The sequence below is a fragment of the Gopherus evgoodei genome, chromosome 13 (genome assembly GCF_007399415.2).
Source record: "Gopherus evgoodei ecotype Sinaloan lineage chromosome 13, rGopEvg1_v1.p, whole genome shotgun sequence".
NCBI classification, from domain to species: Eukaryota; Metazoa; Chordata; order Testudines; family Testudinidae; genus Gopherus; species Gopherus evgoodei.
Window position 1 is genome coordinate 10972713 of NC_044334.1, and position 20881 is coordinate 10993593.

General features: G+C 38.8%; 1 protein-coding gene across 2 annotated transcripts in view; it reads left to right on the forward strand.

Annotated features, from left to right (window-relative positions):
- Nucleotides 1-20881, forward strand: part of GLT1D1 (glycosyltransferase 1 domain containing 1) — a 90813-nt gene that overhangs the window by 43238 nt on the left and 26694 nt on the right. Inside the window, exons 7-11 of one of the 2 annotated variants that reach the window (XM_030582866.1) lie at nucleotides 3571-3666; nucleotides 7348-7397; nucleotides 11986-12036; nucleotides 17478-17521; nucleotides 18992-19112. In XM_030582866.1, the coding sequence (XP_030438726.1) occupies nucleotides 3571-3666; nucleotides 7348-7397; nucleotides 11986-12036; nucleotides 17478-17521; nucleotides 18992-19112 (362 nt within the window). The remainder of the gene's footprint in view (nucleotides 1-3570; nucleotides 3667-7347; nucleotides 7398-11985; nucleotides 12037-17477; nucleotides 17522-18991; nucleotides 19113-20881) is intronic. The other variant, XM_030582867.1, reaches the window with a different exon arrangement.

Below are 20881 nucleotides of genomic sequence, written 5' to 3' on the forward strand. Positions count from 1 at the left end.
TAACTCCATTGACTGCAGGGGAGTTATTCATGATGTACTTCTTTTAAAGTGAGATTAGAATAAACCCCAGCGTAAAGATAGCATTCAGTGAAAATGGAAAATCATGAATATGGGATCAATCTAAGTAATGCTGCTTCATTCCATTTCTTATTGCCTTCTAGAGTTACAGGATCTTTGGGAAAGCAGAAGTGTGAGGAGGGAGCCAACGTGACAAAGATTAAAACAAGATTGTCCTTGTTTAAATAAACTCTGATTCTTAACTACTGTTGATGCTTTTTGTTCCAAGGGAACCAGTAGATACATACAGGCTATTCCAGAAAGAAAAGATGGCCTTGTGGTTCAGCACACGGGACATTTGCATTCAATTCCTGACTTTCTCACGGATGTGTATATGGCCTGGGGCAAGTCACTTAAATATTTTCCCATCTGTAAGATGGGATACTACTACTACCCTGCCTCATAGGAATAGTGAGAGGATAAATTCCTTTGTGTTTGTATAATGATGAGACAATATGCGAGCCAAATCAATCAACAGTCAGAAATAAGCAAATTTATACCAAGCCAATCTTGTTCGGTCTTTTAGGCTCAGTTTAGCAATTCAGTAAAATTAGCTGGCCATAAGGCTGAGGTTTTGTTTTACCAAGAGAGTTTTAGAGGCTTGTTTCCCTTCAATAAAGGTACTTGATGATTCATAGAAGTGGTTATAAATGATTTAAACTCTTTTTGATTTATCATGTCTTGTCTCAGTTTTTGTTATTTTCTTCTTTCTATTCTAGAGCTCACTTGACTTAAAACAGGATCTTTTTGTCTCTGAAGAGTCTATTTGCTGCAACTGTTTATCTCCACCACCTGAAGTGTGTGTGGATTTTTTCAGTCATCCTTGAAAGACCAGCAACTCTTTAATAAAATGAAAACACTCAGATGTGGGCAGAGATGACCTCATAAATAAAGCACTTGATGAAATGGTTTACCGCTATAAAGTTTTGCGACAATTAGGTATATTGGCTATCCTTGCCACCGGCTCAATAAACGTGTGCATGGAAGGACAATGAATTGATCTGCTCTGTGCAGTGTTCAGCCAGGAAATGGAAACTACCAACCCCTTAGAATTGATTAGGTGATGTTTCTGTTATGAACAAGCATTCAGCAGTTTGTGGATTATATTAAATTACGGTGAACACATTTGATCCAAGCACATCACATGGTGACCCATCCTCAGAATTACATTCTGAGTGTAATTGTGCTATTGCAGAACCAAGCAACTGCAATCGCATACATTAGATTGTCAGTTTTTAAACGACATTCTAACAAGAGTCGATGGAATTTTATGGTTCCTATCTCTGTGTCTTCAGGAGCATTTAAGTGTGGGTGCTTTTATTTTTTTTTTACATTGAGATTTTTCGATTATTTTTAATTTGCATTTCTTATCCACACAACGCACCAACTGTTAGTTCAAGTGCGACTTGAAAGGACTTCTCTTGACAGATTCATTTTAACAGGAAGATATACAATAAATAGTGAAGGGTATAGTTCATTATCTTCAAAAGGCTTTCTTGTCAGTGTGTTACAAAGAAAATTTAAGATTAAAATAAGTGCTTTGCAGTCATTTAAATTCTGGTTAAATATTCTGTGTCAGCTTGGGTGTTTTAAGGATAGATACTGCTTTGGAAACTGAAGCAACAGTAAGGTTTTTGCTCTTATGAAATTCCTTTCATATGAAGAACTCATCTCTTTACAAACATGAAGAGCTTCACATCTCAGAACCCTCTTGAAATGGGGCCATGTTCTTGCCTAAATACATATGATCTCTATGTTACTGATTGGGGAAACTGAGACACAGAGGATTTATATAATTTGCCCCTATTCTTGTAGGTTGGCAGTAGAATCTTTGGTTACCAGTTGCTTTCGCTATACACCAGGCATTACTGCCTGTCTAACAGAATGGGTTTTGAATGTAGTTCATATGATTATACACCAGGGGTAGGCTACCTATGGCGCGAGCTGATTTTCAGTGGCACTCACACTGCCTGGGTCCTGGCCACTGGTCTGGGGGGGAGGCTCTGCATTTTAATTTAATTTTAAATGAAGTTTCTTAAACATTTTAAAAACCTTATTTACTTTACATACAACAACAGTTTAGTTATATATTATAGACTTATAGAAAGAGACCTTCTAAAAACCTTAAAATATATTACTGGCACGCGAAACCTTAAATCAGAGTGAATAAATGAAGACATGGCACACCACTTCTGAAAGGTTACCAACCCCTGTTATATACTATCAAGTTCTCCATTATATCCCCCTGGTAATATCAACCCTAACTGACTAGATCTTCCTTTCTAGGGACAGATGAATTATTCATTTCCATAAGTGTCATTTTAAATGAGACCAGTATGCTAAATTTTTCATCAGAGAACTAAAGTGGTCTTGATGGCATAGGTTGGTATTTAACTGCTACATCACTTAGGATACGCGTACACTATGGAGACTATCCCAGCACACTACATTGCCTGGATAAACCCATAGTGTAGATGGAGGAACACCACCTCCCCGAATGAGAGTAGCTACAGCAACAGAAGTATTCTTCTCTTGACATAAATGTATCAACAGTAGGGTTTAAGTTAGGTCAGAAGTATGGGTTTTTCACACCGTTGACTGATGTAGCAATGTCGACCTAACATAAAGGTAGAGCAGACCTTAATATTCTAGACTGTAAAATATTGCCTGTTGCTCCACTGAAACAAATTCTAGATATAAACAGTATAAATATTTATTCCTTGTAATCTATAGACTCTTAATGTAAGACTGCTGTACTGAATGTGTATGACTGTAAAAGTAACTAACAGGAGTACTCCGTTATACTCAATACCACATGGAAAGAAGTGGAGTCTGCTTTGGCTAAGAGATTTTGGACAACTATAGATAAATGTAAACTTGCAGTATCGGAGGTTTAGAACATTCCATCACATAACAGCAAAGTTGTATCTTTTTCATTCCCTGCAGGCTAAGAACAACAAATACAACAATGCAACCTTGCACCCAACGAGTTATACATAATATGCATTATTGTGGGCATTTGCTTGGCTTTATTGTTAGAATTTATCATTACATTTATCAGATATGCAGTCCAGTTGACTGACTACTGGATTAGGAGCCAGAAACTCTGGATACTAATCCCAGCTCTGGCATAGATTCTCTTTAAGCAAGAAATTTAACCTCTGCGTCAGGTTTTCCATCCATAAAAAGAGTAATATTTCCTCAAGATGCTGGAAAGTGACTGCAGTGGGCTTTGGATTAGGCACTTAATGCTGAGGAAATGCATAGAGATAGACCGTTCTTAGCGTTACAGGGTAGGGTTTTCACAAGCTGTCAGTGTTGACCTACTGCTCCTACTGAAATTAACTCCCATTGGGAGTAGTTAGTTCAATGCTGGGTGCTTTTGAAAACTGTCACCCTATTTATATTCCTGGGATTACTGCACAAGTTGCATGCTCACTCAGGAAGCAATTGTTGTGAAGATATTTTACTGTTGTAACTGCATTCGGTATTTTTGAAAATATCGTGTTACAGGGATCCCTCAAGACACAGAAAATTTACGCCTGTTTCTTTTGATATGTGGACTTAGAAGAGTCAAGGACCCTCTTTATTTAGTGGATGTATTTTCAGGTACGTGCCCTGCTGTTTAAATGTCTGTGCATTTTCACTGGGTTTGGTTTTTTCCTCCAAACACCATTCAGATAAATTTCTTGGTGTTGTTGACTTTACTGTAAGTTGTGTTTTTCTCTGCGGAATACTTCATAATATATTTATGTTTTTAAAAAGTGTTCCTATAAACATTGATCTGTTGAACACATTATTTCTGTACTGTGTCTTTTCCTGCCTCCTGGGAATAACACAGCATTGCAATCAAAGAGAAATATTTGATGCTTTTGCTTGTTGAGGGAGCAATTATTTTGCTGCTAGCATACAATAGTCATAGTAGACAAAAGAAAGAAGTTCACCTATTTCAAAAGACGTTTTTGGGCTTATTGTGTCATGGTTATTACATATGTTTGCAGGTGTACTAAGGAATACTATTAAAGTTATAAGAAAAATTCTTTTCTCGTGTTTTTAGGGCAAAGCAGCAATCTAAATTGAGGTTTCTTTACATAGCGTGTGAGACACTCTTACAAAGCTAGAAAGGGTTGCAAACAAACATTTCATTTACTTGGACTCCTGTATCAAGTTCAACTATGACAAAAAGTTTCCATTCAGTTCCAAAGTTTGGGCCCGTTGACATCACTTACCATGAGCAGGACTCAGATTGCTCATCTCCCACAGCCCTGCCTTTCCCTTTCATAAAACATTAGCTGAACACAGTGAGAAGGAAAGCAGGGCCGTCTTTCTAGGAACTATGTTTTAAACGAGGTGCTCATCAGTATCTCTTTTATTTTCTTCCTGCTTTTACAGGGTTTTTATCTGTGGTATGGTTTAGTAGTAATAGTATCAAACCACCTAGAAGTCCCGGTCATGGAGCAGTACCCCCTTGTGCAAACACAGAACACAAAGACAGTTCCTGCCTCAAGGAGCTGCAATCTAAGTATATGACAAGAGACAACAGTTGGAGGAGGAGGAGAGAGTTGTAAGAGGAGAAGGTGGGGACTGATGGGGGAAACACATTGTATTTTGTCAGTTTTCTTGTGACAAGAAATTGGTAAGATCCAGTGCAGAGAGAGAAGTGGTGGCAGGAGGAACGGAGGGTTTGAGGAATAATTCAAAGGTGATAAAAAGGCAGCTGGGATTGTAGGTTTGGATTCAATTAAAATCGGAGGAGTAAAATTATTTAGCTAGGAATATGGCAGAACTGAAGGAGAGAACAAATTTGTAGTGGAGGAAGTCAACCTGGTCACAGAATTTCCACCAGAGATGCTCCGCAATGCAAGAGCAGGAGCAAAAAGAAGTGGATGTTGAGGCTGAGCCAGGGCTGTGACGTCTGCAGATATCTGCTACTCTAAGTTTTAGATATCTCAATCATTTTTTCAAATTGGTGTTATTAGTATCACAAACCTGTCTCTGTTCTACATTAGGGAATCAGGTAATTGTCTAAACTAAAAGTTTACTTTTATGCTTTGTTACACTCTACTCTTATTGTTTCACTTTGTTGTTGAACTGAAGCACTGATGCCTTTCATAGGGTATATTCCTTCTTTGGAGTATTCTGAGATTACCGGGAGCTTCGTAAATCAGTTCACTGACCCAAGATAATGAGATGCACTAACTGAAATATCAGTTTATTGAATGGTTGCTCCATATAAGTAATCATAGAACAGAAACAACTCCCCAAACTCTGTGTCAGAATACACTCGATTCAGTATAAAATCTATCCCGTATCCCCTGCGAGTAGACTTTTCTTGTATTCATCATCAGATTTCTGTAAAGCCACTTTCTCATTATTTTTCCCCTAACAAAGAATGGGCAAGGACACTATATATATATATTTTTTTTGAGAGAGCGAGAGATACAGGTTTGTACATGAGACAAGGGAGAAGTAGTAAGGGTTTCTTTCGGTCAGCTCATCATAGCTATGCTTAATACAGCCTCAGTACAGAGAGATGGACTACAGAGCCTCTTAGGTTCTTCCAAGCCCTACTTTTCTGTGATTCTATCGTTTCTCAACTTCAAAACAAGATTAAACTTTAAAATGTAACTAAAAACTATGAACTAAAAAGATGAGTGACCAGCTTGAATTTTAACTTTTGTTCTAGATTGGAAAAGTGTGGGTTTTTTTTTAAATGAACAACCAAAAAAAATTTTAAAGTCCTTTCTAATTGGAAAATTGATTTACAATTATTCCATGTTCAATTAGATTGTTACAGTATCATAATTCACACAGGGCGTACCATACATATAAGACAGAATCCCTGCACTGAGAACAGGATCGAGGTCTAAAATAGATATAATGTGGAAAGTAATGACAACAGATCAGCTTAGGAGGGAGGTGGTCAGAGGTGAGAAGAGCAGTAAAAGTTCGTATTTGTAATGTTTATATCCTTTGTGTCTTTTTGTTCTCAGTATTTCTTTTTGGTACATTTCACATCAAGATGTATAAAGTCGAACACTGATACGAAGGTTCATGTGAGGCACAACCAAAATAAGGCAGGTCTGAAATTTGATACACCAATTAAAAAGCAATATATTTGATAATTATACAGAAAACAGATCACACCAGCCAATGAGATTCACTAAGTTACTCTCAAAGTTCCAAGCTCTGTCTGAACTAGGAAATAGACCACATTTGAAGAGGTCGGGTGAAACATTTTAAAACAGGTTTTAAAGGATAGACAAAATCTGACTTCTTAAAAGAAAGTTGTTACACTGTGGGTGGTGAATCTACAGGAGAGCCTAACATATTTTAAAACACAATCTGTTTTCCTAGTTTAGACATACCGCATACCCTTTGGAATTGATTAGATTATTTATATCAAAGCTAGTCATACCTTTTACTAGGTGTTCACTTTTGAAAGACCCACATATACTGCAAAGGCATGTTTCTCAATTTAGCTGTGTCAAAAGCGTGAATGGATGAGTCTCTTCTGCCAGGATTTGAACTGTGGCTGCAGGGAGTCCAGGCATTCTTAATCTTAGCCCCCTACAAATCTTAGACCACTATTCTGTTGAACCTATTATGCAAACCCTTACTATACTGTGGAGGGCTTATTACCATGTGTAGTCTATGTTAAAGTCAAGTAAGTGTTCACATGAGTGGGCACTCATTTGGGTTGTGGGTTCACTATTTCGGCAATGGAATCGTTGGAGAGAGGCATTTTTTCAGATTCTAGAGTTACAAACAGTATACAACTGTAATGACTTTGCAGTTATTCTTTCCCTCCACCAGTAACAACAAAACATTGCATTTCCGCAGCATTTCCTGGGGGCCACATGCAGGTGCTCGTGGTAAGAATGAGTCTTGGTCATTTCGGCAGAACAAGAATCCAAACCATCTTGATTAAGTAACCCCATTCACCAGCATCCTGTAAAACGCTTCACTGTTAAAAAATTATCCTAAAATAATAACTCAGCTTAATCACAAAAAATAACACTTGAATCATAACAGAGGGAAAGAAAAATGAACACTAACTTCAATAATGTTAATGAATCAAATATTGTATGTGAATGTTGAAGTGAAAATCTGATCTACTTTCCATATTTAAACACTATCACTAACAATACTGTCCGAATTCTACCTGTCTGAGTCATGCAAGTACTCCCATGGTTTTCAAGGGAGGAGGACTTGGCCCAGTCATATGTGATTGTAAGAATATTAAGCATAATTTGTTAATATTAAAAAAAATTTACTGTTGTGTTTTAGAGTGGCACAGAAGAGAGCCCCATATCCACCTTGTTATAATTGGACCTGCAGTAAGTTGGGGGTTTTTTTTGCTTGTTTTAATTTATGTTTACTCACACAGATTTATTTTAGTGGACAAATGAGATCTATTTTTGACAATTGTTTGCAAATGGAAACTGAGTTAATGGTGTTTGAACTTTTACAAAGACTCCATGGCTGTTCAGAAGATGTTCTGAGCTGTGGAAATCAATCACATTCTAATTTTCCAATTTCCAAAGCTCCCAATGGTTCAGTAGGGTCTGATGATTTCCTGATAGCCTGAGGTATTAGAGCTACATTTAGAAGGGAGTCTAAGGATCTGTTCCCCATGAAGTCAATGACAAAAGTCTGGTTTCATTCAGTGAGAGCTGGGCAGACCTAAGTTATTTGTAATATGGCAGCAATTAGCAGTCCCAGTCAGGATTGGGGCCCCACAGTGCTAAACATTACATAGATATATATGGAGAGGGTGGTGCTTGCCTCAAAGAGCTTACGGTCTAACTAAGAGAGAGTCAGAGTTGGTATAATGATCTCCAGTATGTATGTTCACCAACTTAAGATGCCTAGAGTGAGACTCAGACCCACTTACTGCGTTGTAACTTACACCTTTTACTTCCTGGCCCATGACATCTGAATTTGGCTCTCTGACTGTAAGGATTCTAAGCTGGTCTATCTCACGCGCCTAAAGACAAGAATGAGTAGTGTAGCAAGTGTATGCGGAAGTAACCCCCACCCGTTTTTACCTTTCACCTTCATCCAGCTCATTGGCATACAAGTTCCACCAATGTACAGTCTAATCCATTGACTTTTTCCATTGACTTTAGTGGGCTTTCAATCAGGGCCCTTCGACTAGCAAGCAATTTTAAATTAGACTTTATATGTCACCTCTGAATTTGACCCTCGGGTGCAAACTGGCATACGTCCCTTGACTTCAGTGGAGCTAGCTCAGCTGACTGCATCCAATGGCCTTGTGTCAGTTTTGTAGATGTAGAGGACACTGTTGCGATTGGAGCACATATATTCTCTCCAGTTTAGAATTTTAAATTCTGTACATTCACAAGACTTGTTAATGATATTCATTGATTTCAGTCTCAGAGAAGAGGATTTATTCTCACATTGGACTATAGGACCAACTTTTGGAGGGGAAAACTGCTGGTTTAACATTTGAATTTTAATATTTACTAGGGTATTCATACCATTGGTTTAACACACTGAATCTCTACCATAGACTCAAAAAGGAATAAAAGGTCAAATCTTGTAAATGAAATATTAGAAATTCATATTTCGGTGTTAATATTTCATGAGCAGAGGTTATCCAACATTTTAAACAACAGCAGTTATCATTTCTGAGTTTTTTCCAGAGCCTTGTGTTATGAAAATTTGTAATAATATGGAGGTGATATTGAACACCACCTGTTCCCTGGCATACTTTTTGTAGCTACTCTGCAGCGTTTAGGGCATACAGGTTACTGCAGGCAAAGTGTACAAAGAGAGAATAGTGGAATTTGGTGTGAAAGTTGCTAACGTATTACAAAAGACATGTGACTGATTTTCTGTTAATAATGTCACTGCTAGATTTTTTTTAAAGAGCTGTAGACTTCAATTTAGCAAGATACTTAAGCACGTGACTAGGCCAACCTATAGGGGGACAAAGTTAAGCAGATGCTCAAGTGCTTTGTTAGGTCAGGGATCTAGTGCTTAGTACCTTGCAGAACTGAGCCCTTATTTGCTTCTAAAGTCCTCCTGATAGGTTTGTTTTAGGGTTATTTGTAAAAATTGATTTCTTTTTAAGTCAGTGTCCCTTTAATCACCCATTTCTTCTTACCCGCCAAGAGTTGTTTGTTGGTATGGGCATCTGTTTGTTCTCAGTGTCTCCTACCTATTCAACTGCAAGCAACATCCTGATGGCTTTAATTCCCCCACTAAGTCATATGTCTTGCTACCTGCACATGCATAGTACTACTCATGATAGCCTGGTAGGTGAAGATTTAGGTTCCAGTTCTGCCAACACTCGTGCTTAACTTCACATATGAGTAGTCCCATTAACTTCAGTGGAACTATTAACCTATAAAAAATTCAGCACTGTGTAAGTGTTTGCAGGATGTATATCAAAATTTAGCTCCACATGACATTTCATGTCTCAGCTGTTTGAGATGGTTTACCTTTAGTAACCAAAACAGGGCTCTTAACTAGCAAAAACTAAAAAGCTGAGTCACCCATTTTATTTTTAATAAGTATTTTAATAGCCTTCTCCTGCAATTACAAACTTAAGAGTCCTGCTGAACTGCAGCCTGTCTTATGACATGTATTTGTCTGCTGATATGAAGTCTTCCCTTCCCCAGTTTTGGTGTAATGCAGTTTCTGTTCCCATTGAGTTTGCTGATTTTGCAGAGGGTCATGCCTTTGTTTCCTTCAGTTTAGATTATTTTAATGCCATTTGTACTAGTCTGAATGTGCAAACAATTAGCAGACGCCAGCTGGTACAAAACGATGTTAGACTTATTTCTGACACCAGACAGTGAGTACAGCACTCAAGCTGAAAATCAGTGATGTCTGTTTCACTTTTAGATTCTGAGTGCTGTCAAGTTTTATTTTGAGACATGAAAGGGGAAGGTTTAGAATAGTAACACCTCCTCCCCCCGGCATTTATATTGGTGTTAGGTTTTACAGACGTGTGGCTCTTATACAATCCATATTTCAAGCTAAATATGAATTTGCAGCATTCCTGGAAATGACTTGCATATATTTTAATGAAAGTGTTAGATTGCATTTTACAATAGGAATTTTTGTTCCTTTTTTGGATTAGACTGGCTTTATACAGAGAAGGTGAAAAACGATATGGATACCATTAATAACTGTGATTTTTAAGTGTAGGGTATAGTCTGTATAAATGGCCAGTATACTTTTGATTGCCCTCTGTCTGAGTGAAATCCGCCTTTTTTACAGTGTTGCCAAAGCTCAGGATTTCATGATGTCTCACAATATTTGTAATTTGTCCTAAAGCCCCAGCTCTTGGAATCATATGGGCATGATTTAAAATGATAATTAAAAAAAGTAAGTTTCTAGTGGTGATAGGCAGTGTTCACTGGCAGCAACACATAGTGTTAGGGCACTAGGTTTCTGTGTGTCCTGCCCTCAATGTCTCTCCCTAGCCACTATCCCTTGGCAGTCTCCCTTTTGATATGTGTGAACTTGACCCTTGTGTCGAGTCGCCAAGTAATCTTATCCCCCTCTGGGGTAACAGAGTCCCAGGGAAGATATTGGGTCCTATGCCGTCCCAGTTGGGGGGGACTTTCAGTCGGTCTGTTGGCCCCTGCAGATGCCAGTCTCAACCACAGATTTTTCAAAGCCTTTGTCCTCCTCTGGCTTCCCCAAGGGGGGGGCTGTAAGTGAGGGGTTTTGTGCTCTTCATAACAAAGGTGGTTGGTAGGGGAGCCCAGGCCAGGGTCCTCTAAGATGCAATGATGTTGAGCACCCAGGATTGATTTATGGCTGTCTCCTTGGGCCACTTCCTACCACCCACCACCCTGCGACATTCTTACAGGGCATGATACAAAGTAGTAAAGAAGAAGAGAGTAACCAAACCTTCTACCCCCTGGGCTTAGCAGGCAAGCAGAATCTCCCCAGGAAAGGTTTCTGCAGCACCTCTCTTCTGCAGCTCTCAGAATTGGTCGCTCTCCCTGCCCCATCAGAATGTTTCTGAGCTGTCTGGCTCCCTATTAAGCTCCTCTTCCAGCTGGAGCATGATCAGTAGGTGGGGATGGGTGAGGTCACCTGGGCCCAGAGATGCTCCTTAACCCCTTCAGTGCCAGTGTGGGGTTAAGACATCCCATCACACTAGCCCTCATGGTCGTGGAGAAAAATCTTGAAAATGTTAACACAAACGCTTAAAACCAAGGCAAAAGAAAAACGCAGCATTTGTTGTTATTATTTTTAAGCAACCTCATGACTAATTAGGGCTTGACTCATGGTTTTTGAATGCTTGAGGCTGGTAGTACTGCATCCCTGTGCATAGTAGCCCAGCACAAAGCCTACACAGAATTAAAGCCTGATTTTGAAGCTCTAAATGGGAGTGAAGTGCTGCATAGACTTTATGCTGGGTCTCTTCAAAGGGATGAATTTTACCCTTTATAATCACCTTAAGACTTCAGGTGCAGTGCCGAGAGAGAGATGGCTTTTAGCTGTTTGAGTACAAGATGATAAACTGAACCATTTAAAAAGAAATAACAGAGAGGTTTAAGAAATGTTCATCTAACCCAAAGACTTTCCCAATGCTTTGGCTTCGTGTGGGCCAAATGCTCTGCTGCACTCATTCTCAGTATTCTTTTTTGCAGAAGAATTCAGGAAGTTGAGACAATTTATCCACAGTAGCGAAAGTTTCACAACAGGGTAACACAGTAACTCCACAGTTAAATTTGCTGTACTTATTTTCTTGTGACCCCAAAAGCTTTCAGGTAACATGAGAAAATGAATAAAATCTGAATGGGCAGATATGATTTTTTTTCTCCTTCTTACTCATTTTTGTTCTCTTTAAATTTCACTACATACATTTCTATTAAAAATACCACTATCTTCCCTCTTTTATGTTTTCCTTTTTATTGTCATTTCTTTCCACTCTAGTACACCATAAGATTTGAAAGTGAACTGGAGTGGAAGATAAATCTGGAGCAGGTATAATGCAGTTTGTATTTGCAACTTGGAAGATGCATTTGCTGCCTCAAATGAAGACTTTAGGCACTTCAGTTGTCTTTTTAAATTTGCTTCACTTTTTCATGAATTGAACGTCATTACGATGAGCCCAACATTAATATATGCAGCATATCCAGAGAGGTTGAATGATTGACCAGACTTTTAAAACTCTTAAAACATTTTAAAAAATATATTTCCTCACACACACAGAAGGCAATTTTCTCCAAATACTATTAAAATGTATTTGCAGATAGGAGGGGCAACTAGAAATCTATATCTCAAAATAAATCTTAGCTGCATTCTGACTTCTGTTGTAATACCCTTATTTACATTAACTCTTACACCACAAGATCTGTTGAAGTCAATGGAGTTACTTGTAGTGTAAGATAGTATTCATTGTGGGTATCACAATCTAGCCCTTAGAAATTATCATCACATAATAGGCTAATGTATTTTATTTTCTGTCTGTTTGTGTTCGATTATGGCTTGGATCCTGCATCCTTCACTCACGAGTAGCCCTGTTTACTTGAATGGGATTGATCATAACGGTTGCAAGATCCTGACGATTGAATGTAACGGTTGCAGGAACAGGTCCTATAATACCATTCACACTCCTTTGCTTCTAGCCCCTCCACAACTTTTTTCTTTTCCCCCATTTCTATTTTTAATTATAAAGATACTTGTAGCAGAAGGTGATTTTCAGCAATTCTGCCTTGCAAGGATAGGGGCTTACAGAATCTCTTTCTGAAAAGATAAAATCCCATTGCAGAACTTTTGTTCATTTGAGCATTCCATACTGCAGTTTCACCTCTTGTACTGCAATAAACCCCTCTTGAAACCCTCTTTGACGATGCCATGTAATTTTTAACCATACATGTGGAAAGTACAGAATATTGCTATGTTTATAATGACATTATTTTTCATTGACAACTATTTTTTTCATGTCTGACTTCTTCCCATGCCCATCAAGATAGTTGTTGAGTTGAATATCATAGAATCTAGAGATGGAAAGGACCTACCAGGTCATCTAGCCCATCTCCTAAATAAGCAGGACTCTTCCTGACTGTATGTTTTCTAGTGGTTTTTATAATCTAGTTTTAAAGGAATCTACAAATGACGCTTCTACCAATTCAAGTACAAAATTATTCCACAGGCTCCCAGACCTCAGTACTGGGAAGATTTCCCTGTATGCAGTCTACATTTTTCTTTTCATCACTTTTCTCCTGTATCCACCCCCACAATCGTTTGCTATAATAAACATTTCCTCTCCATCTTTGATGTTTACAACCTCAAATAACTGTAGATTTTTATATCCCCTCTCACTTAGCAGCTTAGTCAGTCTATCTATATATTCAATTCTTTCAATATTTCCTCTTTGTTTAAAACATCGTGCAAGTGATATGGCAAATAATCTCTCAGATGCACTCCAAAAGTAGTTTCAGAAATCAAGATGACATTTGCATAGAATGCATTTGTAGGACATATAGTCCTATATTCTTGTGGACAGTGAGTATAAACTTTATGTGGTTATGTTTTTAATAAGTTTATGTTAATGGATTTAAATAAGTAGCTTTGAAGCAGCTTGACTTTGAGCCTCTCACCCAGTATTCCAGATGTTTGTTCACACATTGTTTATCCACAACCTTCTTTTTACCTTGTTATAGGTTTTAGGCTTATTTTGTTTATTGTAAATGATTCAGTGGGTGTTCCCCCTTATTGTAGGTAGTACAGACATTTTGTTTTTAGTCTGATTCATTTACCTTCCCAATTTTGTTTTTTCAAGAAATGAGACCTTACCCATGTCCAATTACTTAAGTTAAGCTAGGTGTACAAAGTATAAGAAATTATATAACTTTGTTGTTATTAGTGCTTCTGAATAAAAATTGTAATAACACGCCAAATTGGTTTGCTATGATCAACCGGCAATGAAGTAAAAACAACCCTAAATCAAAGGGACTTTAGTTAAATATTCACAGAACACTGGACTCCGATCCTAAAGAAACCCTTATTATCATTACACGTTTGTTCAGGTTCTTAATATGTGCTCTCTTGTAGGAAGGCTCGATCTGTTGGGAAGTATAATTTATTAGGGTCAGAGATCACAGTGAGATCTTTACACCTGAAGGTACTGCAGAAACGCAAATTATTAATAGTTTAACAAATAGAGAGGACCTAGCATCCTTATATTCACTTTCAAGGCTCCACAGTCAATCCCACCCTATCTATCGTCTCTTGTTTAGTATCAAGCTGTTGATGCTCGCCTTTGAAGGGTCCATGATGCCAGCCTGCCTTCGGCCCCTTTCTAAATTTTCAGTCAAGCACCTTTGTGCTTTCTCCTCTGCAGTCCCATGTGGTTGGAAGGCATTCCCTGTAAACATCCTCAAAGCTGCCTCGTTATCCAACTACGGATCCCTCCTCTAAACTCTCCCTTACTGTGATGACTACAAAATATTGGAGAATGGTTAGATTGTTGTTGTGCAGAGACCATTGCCTATCATGCTGATCTGTATCATCTCATCATTCTCTTGTACGCCACCATCTGTCTGTAGCCTGCTGTTGTCTTCCTTTGTAAGCTCTTAGGGGCAGAGACTGTCTTTTTGTTGTGTTTGTACAGCACTTAGCACAGGACTATGGTTCTCAGGTTATTAGGGATCCGAAGTGCTCAGTAATACAAATAATTAATAGTTAATAAATAGTCTCTTCATCTAACTCACCTCACACAGCTTCCAGCTAGTTTTTTCTCCAGCTGCTGGCAAAGCTGTGTTAGAAAGGAAGGAAGAAGCTGTAGTGGTGTAGATCCATCAGAAGACATTAAGAAATATTAATTGTTAGCTATGTAATGGAAGAGGAATCTAGAATCACAGGATTCAGTTTGTGGTTGATGAAATTGTTGTAAATTTCTTGTAGATACTCATTACAGACAGACAGAGCTCCTTTAAAGACAACATTTGAATTTTGCGTTCTTTCCAAAGTTTTCCTTAAAGCTACTGACCATTAAAACTTAGTTGTAAAAGCCTGCTCGGTAATTGATCTATTTGAATACGAGGTCCCCCACAGCAGTGAAGCTAAGGAAGTCTTATTTCACTGTCACTCATATTCCCTACACTCTGAGCAAAAAACCTGTTCTTACTGAAGTTGCAGGCATAGCACGCAGGGCAACATGTTGACAGACTGCAAATGTGCTATGAGCTCTGCTTTCTACAAAGCCTAGACCAGGGATAGTGAACTTTTTTTTGTCAAGGTATTGTCAGGTCCAGACCCCAGAGAAAATAATATAAAAATAACAGTGATGATGATAATAAGTAGTAAATAAAAAGATTTTGGGGTCCATTCAAAAGCATGTGGTGGTCCGGATTTGGCCTACTGACTACCCCTGGTTTAGACAATAGCAGTAGTCTTATCATCATCAAAACATTCTGGACCATTTCTTTAGTTTAAGTTCATTTTTAAATGGCAAGTGTTTAATACAGTGTGTTTGCAGACAGTTCCTCTGGATTTTGATCAGGCTAGGCCCTGAGCTGAAGCAAAGATATCTTCATCATTGTGAAATGTTTGATCTATGACTGTTTCCACAGTGTTGAACATGTCTTAGGGATGATTCTTGCCTGTCAGCAAACTAGTGTCTCCCTAATAGCCTAACTCAGCCTCTTAGATGTGGTTTCTTACACTCTGCATCCACTGAATTTTCATTTTGCCTCATCTGCACTTACAGAAACAATTCATCCAACACAAGCTCAGTGATATCTCATGAGATATGAAATCCTCAACGGCTTTCCTGTTTGGGATTTTTTTTTTTTTGCAACGAAGAATTGTTTAATAAAATGCACTGGGTGACTGATGAGAACTCTTACCTGGTGCATCATTAGGGAACGCAAGATAAAATGTTACAAGAAGAACTCTTTTGGCTGTACTAGGACTCTGACCATGGAGATCTTTTGCAGTGGAAGTAACTTTCTGAGACCAGTAACTTGAATGTTGCTGCTGCTGCTATGAGGTTTCTAGGCATCCTGCACAACTGATTGGCTCAGAAAGCACTAACATTTTTGTGTGCGTCTCCAACATCATTTCAGTCATGTTGCTCGCATGCACCTTAAACTTCTCTCTATGGGGATTGGGGTTGGATGTCTGTGCACACACAAGTATTAGAGTGCTGCTTATATTGTAATCACTACCAATAGAATTACTTTTCCAGAACAAAAAGTGTTTTCTAAAATACTTTGGGTATGTGTTTCATACTCGGTTCTGCGCAGCAAAGTACAATATTTATCTGACAAGCTCATCTGTAGACAGTGTCCTTTATAATAATTATGCATTATGTGCTCATTCTAGAAAGAGAGCTAATACATTAACATGGGGGGAAAAATTAAACCCTACTGTCTCCACACCGCTTTAAAATGCTGTGTTTTGCACAGTCTCATAAATCAACGTAATCAACTCACATTTAAACAAAAAACAAAAACAAAACAACTACCCAACTTCTGTTCTTCTTCATCTGGTTATGATTCCCAAATGCCTATTTATAGGGTTTTTTTCAACCTATTAAATGAAAACAACTGATTTTGTTAGTCTTTGTAAATAAGCCTGCTTAATTTCCCATCTTTGCAGAAGTGTTTTAATAAATCTAGAACATTCTTCCCATTATAGTCACACATTTTAGATTTTTACATTAGTTTTCAAACAGATTCTTCTACTAATGCTTTAAATGTGTTTGAGAGTGCAGGGCTCAGTTGTGAGCAAGGGGTGGTGGGGGTCCAAGAAGTCACTTTACTTTCCCTCACAGGTAATTCAAATGGTCAGATCCTGAACAAAGGGCTACTGCTGGGCCACTACCCGCCTCTGAATTTCAGTTCCCGTTCAGCAGGGCAGCTTATAGATGCCCTGTTCCCTGCTAAGGCTGGATTACAAGGTGGCCATCCCATAGTTATTAATATTGTGTATTGCAGTCGCTCTAGAGAACCATCCCGAAATCAAGGCCCCATAGTCTCAGGCAACGTACAAACACATAACAATAGTAAGTCACAGCACCAAAGAGCTTCCAGTCTATATAGGCAAGAGGAACAAAGGGTGGGAGAAAGGAAATCTCATCATCCCCATTTTCAAGTTGAGGAATTGAGGACCAGAGCAATTAAGTGGCTTGCTCAAGGTTACAAAGAGATCTATGCCCAAGCTGAAAATAGAATCCAGATCTCCTGAGTCCCACCAGTGGCTGAATCACAAGACCATCCTTCTTCTCAAGAACTAAACATGAATCTACCAAATGTGGTTTTCTATAGCATGATTTTAAAATCTGACTTTCATTTTAAACTTATAGCACATTTTTGTAAATACTGAACTGTGGAAATTTGTATTTTCCTTTTAGGTGTTTAGTTTGTGTGTTGTATTGCTAAATAGAGACATGTAATGGTGTATGTGTTTCTTTATAGGTTGATACACAGTTTACAAGTGAAGTCAATGAAAAAGTTAATAGGTAAGCAGGTATGCTCCTTATCAGTTTAAAAAGAAGCAGGGAGTAATTCTAGCCTTTTATTGTCTGTATCTGTGTGTGCGCAAATCCTTGTACCTTATGTGAACAGTTGTCTGCATGTCTAACAAACTAGTTCTAGTAGTTTGTATATAAGGCTCACATATAAAATATTGTACGTTTGACTGTTTCAGCAGTTAAGTAGAACTCTGTATGTTGTTTTGTGTTAACTCGTATCTGATTTAGAAGTAGATTTCTTCCATTTATAATTCATGTGGATATCCTCATTCCACTCTTCCCCCTTGTTTCTGCAAGATCTTACGTGCTGTTGGTGGGTGGACAAGATAACCTGCGTTAGCTCTTCTCTGTCTCTAGTTTAAGTGTTTTCTGATTGAAGCGTATAAATTTTAGAAAACAGAGATTTCTTCTGCAGTACATAAGAATTGCCTGGCTGGAACAGAACAAGAGATCGGTTTCCTCACTCTGGTAGCCAATGCCAGATGGACAGTTAAGAATTAGCACAGTGCATGTTCTCTGTAATATTCTGTTGCAAGAGAAAATTTCTTCCTAGTCCTTATTGAGTCTCCTTAAGGGTCTCTTCTGGGCTTTTCACTGATGTTATTTTAAGTTACAGTGCTATTCTCCACAGTCATGCAGTTATATAGTCATTTACAGCTGTGCAAACTGGGTGTAAAATGCTACAAAATTAGAATGGTGGCATTTGGCAGTGTGGTCTGGCAGAGGGGTGCTGGACTGGGATCCAAAAAAATGAGGGTTCGAGTTGTAGCTCTGTTACTGACCTACTGCATGAGCTTCTGCACGTCACTAACCCCATCCTGTGAGCTGTTAAGGCCCTAGGCTCAGCTGAGGTCTCTAGGCACTACTGTGATATAAATAATAGCTAATCAGAATATTCAGTACAGGTGGAGAGCACTACACAAATGCTAGTAATAATACTACATTGTGCCTACAGAATCTTTTATTGAAGGATCTAGTTATATTAATTATGACTCATCATACCCCTTTTGTTTTTCCCATGGGCAAGTCATTGGGGATGTCGGCAGTGCAATCAAACGTGTGATTGCAGCTTGGATGGGTCTACCCCGCTAGCTTTAATCTAGTTAGCACAGCTAAAATTAGCAATGAAGATGCAGCAGCATGTGCTTCAGTGCGGTCGGTACAACCCCACCCAGTCCCACTGCATATGTACTCTTGATGCTAACCTATGTGGTGCCAGTTTGCTGTAAGTGGTACTCAGGCTAATTAGATTATAGCTAGTGTGAGTATGTCTACATGAGCTGCAGTCATCTCCAATTGCACTGTAGACGTACTGATAATTAGTGCAATCAGAACCATAATTCCTGACTGCCAGAGTTGTTTTAACCTTTAGGCTATACCCAGCTACCCTAAATTCAGGGGAAAAGTCCATAGTGCATGCAGTAGGAATTGTCCTAATTATGCACACTTTACTTCTAGGACACCTGGGGTACATTTGTTACAGGAGATACCTCAAGATGATCTTCACGCTGCTGCGAAAAGATGCTTTGCAGTGGTGAACAGCTCTATTTCAGAGGGGATGTCTGCTGCAATCCTGGAGGTAATTACATCCGAGCGTTGAATGTGTGCAGCATGTGAATCTGAAATTGCTTTGTATCTCTTGAAATTTAGTCAACATTCCTATCCAGATTTCAAAGCCAAAGCCCGTGAAGGCAAAAGCAAAATGTTTTCTTCACAAGAATAGATTTTTTTTAAAATTAAAAATGTATTTAAATATTACATATTATTGTTTAAAGACAGGCTGTAATTTCATCAAGCCTGTTAAATTAATATTACAGAACCTTCAGTAGGATGATCTGGAGTTCTTGTGGCTGTCACGTGTTCCTGGTTTAATATCTATCTCCTTATAAAATTACTAGAAAATGCTTTATTATTACATCATGTTACAGAAGTGAGTCTGAGGCTGGATTACTGAAGTGATTAATACATTAATAACAAGCTCATTTTATTAATTTACCATATTGGTGGCAAAAAAAAATCTCAGGTTTATTTCATACCAGTCAAAGTGGGGTCCTGCTTGCTCTCACACGTCTCCTACGAAAAATCATAATTTACTCAGGCTCTGTCTATACTTATGGCAGCATGTAGAAGACAGGCACTACATGTGTAGCTGCATGCCACAGCGAAAGGCAAGCTGCATCCATACTTGTCACTGCTCTGCTGCCAGAGCCTTTCACTGCATCGGGAAAAGCTCTGGCAGTGGGAAAGCAGCAGGACACTGCACCATTAAAAATAGCAGTGTAGACATGGGAGACGCTGCTTGGCATGTAGAGAGCTGTGCAGGGTATTACCCTGGGGCTTGAGGTATGTAGGGCACTCTGCTCTACTCACCTATACCAAGCCTCACCATCTGCAATGCTATTTATACCCATGCTAGCTGGGAGTGCAGAGTCTATACTCTGCATGCTGCCATTTTGGGGAGGAGCCATCTTTTTGTTCTGTGTTTGTATAGGGCTTAGCACAATGGGGGTCCTGGTCCATGACTGACATTCTTAGGTGCTACCACATTATTTTTACTAGTAGTAATAATAATAATAGTGACACTCCTATTGCTGTTCCTAACGAATGATGGCAGTTTTCACTTCTAAAATGTTTTTCATCTGTACATATCAAAGTTCTTCATAAGACCCCTGCAAGGTAGATGAATGTTAGATAGGGAGTATGTCACTCATCACTGAACTGCAGCCACCTCTAGGGTGGAAGGCATACACTGTTTGACTGCACATAGCAACATTATGTTCTTATTCCAGGACCTATTAAGACCAGAAGCAGTACTGCATTTGGGCGAGGGCTAAAGAAGGCTATGACACTTCCAAAGTTTTCATTGCTGCATTTTTTTTTTAATGTTCACCAATTGTTCAGAATTGCTGGAGCATACCAACAGCATCTTATCTCTAATTTGAGTTTTAAGAAGAATCAAGGAATACCAACCACATCCAACTGAAATGATATAGGGAAGTTAACTAGGTAGAATACTATCATCGGAATCTGAATTTGCGAGGGTGTAGAGTTAACATGTAAAGTGCTTTTAGATCTTTAATTTCTGAAAAACTCGGTTTTAGATCTCCTCCAGAAAACAGCAGCACAGTAACCCCGAGCATCATGCCAGGGCAGTGGTTCAGTACTAAATCAGAGGAATGAGTGTGACCTGTCAAGTCACCACCACCACTTCCTCCTGCAGCTCTTGCATGTTCCCTTAAAGGTCTCTCATCCAAGAAGTGACCAACACTCAACCCAATTTACCTGGTGAGGGAGGGGGAGAGCAGAACTCAACGTGGGGATATAAGATCTCTATGGATCTCCCACAGA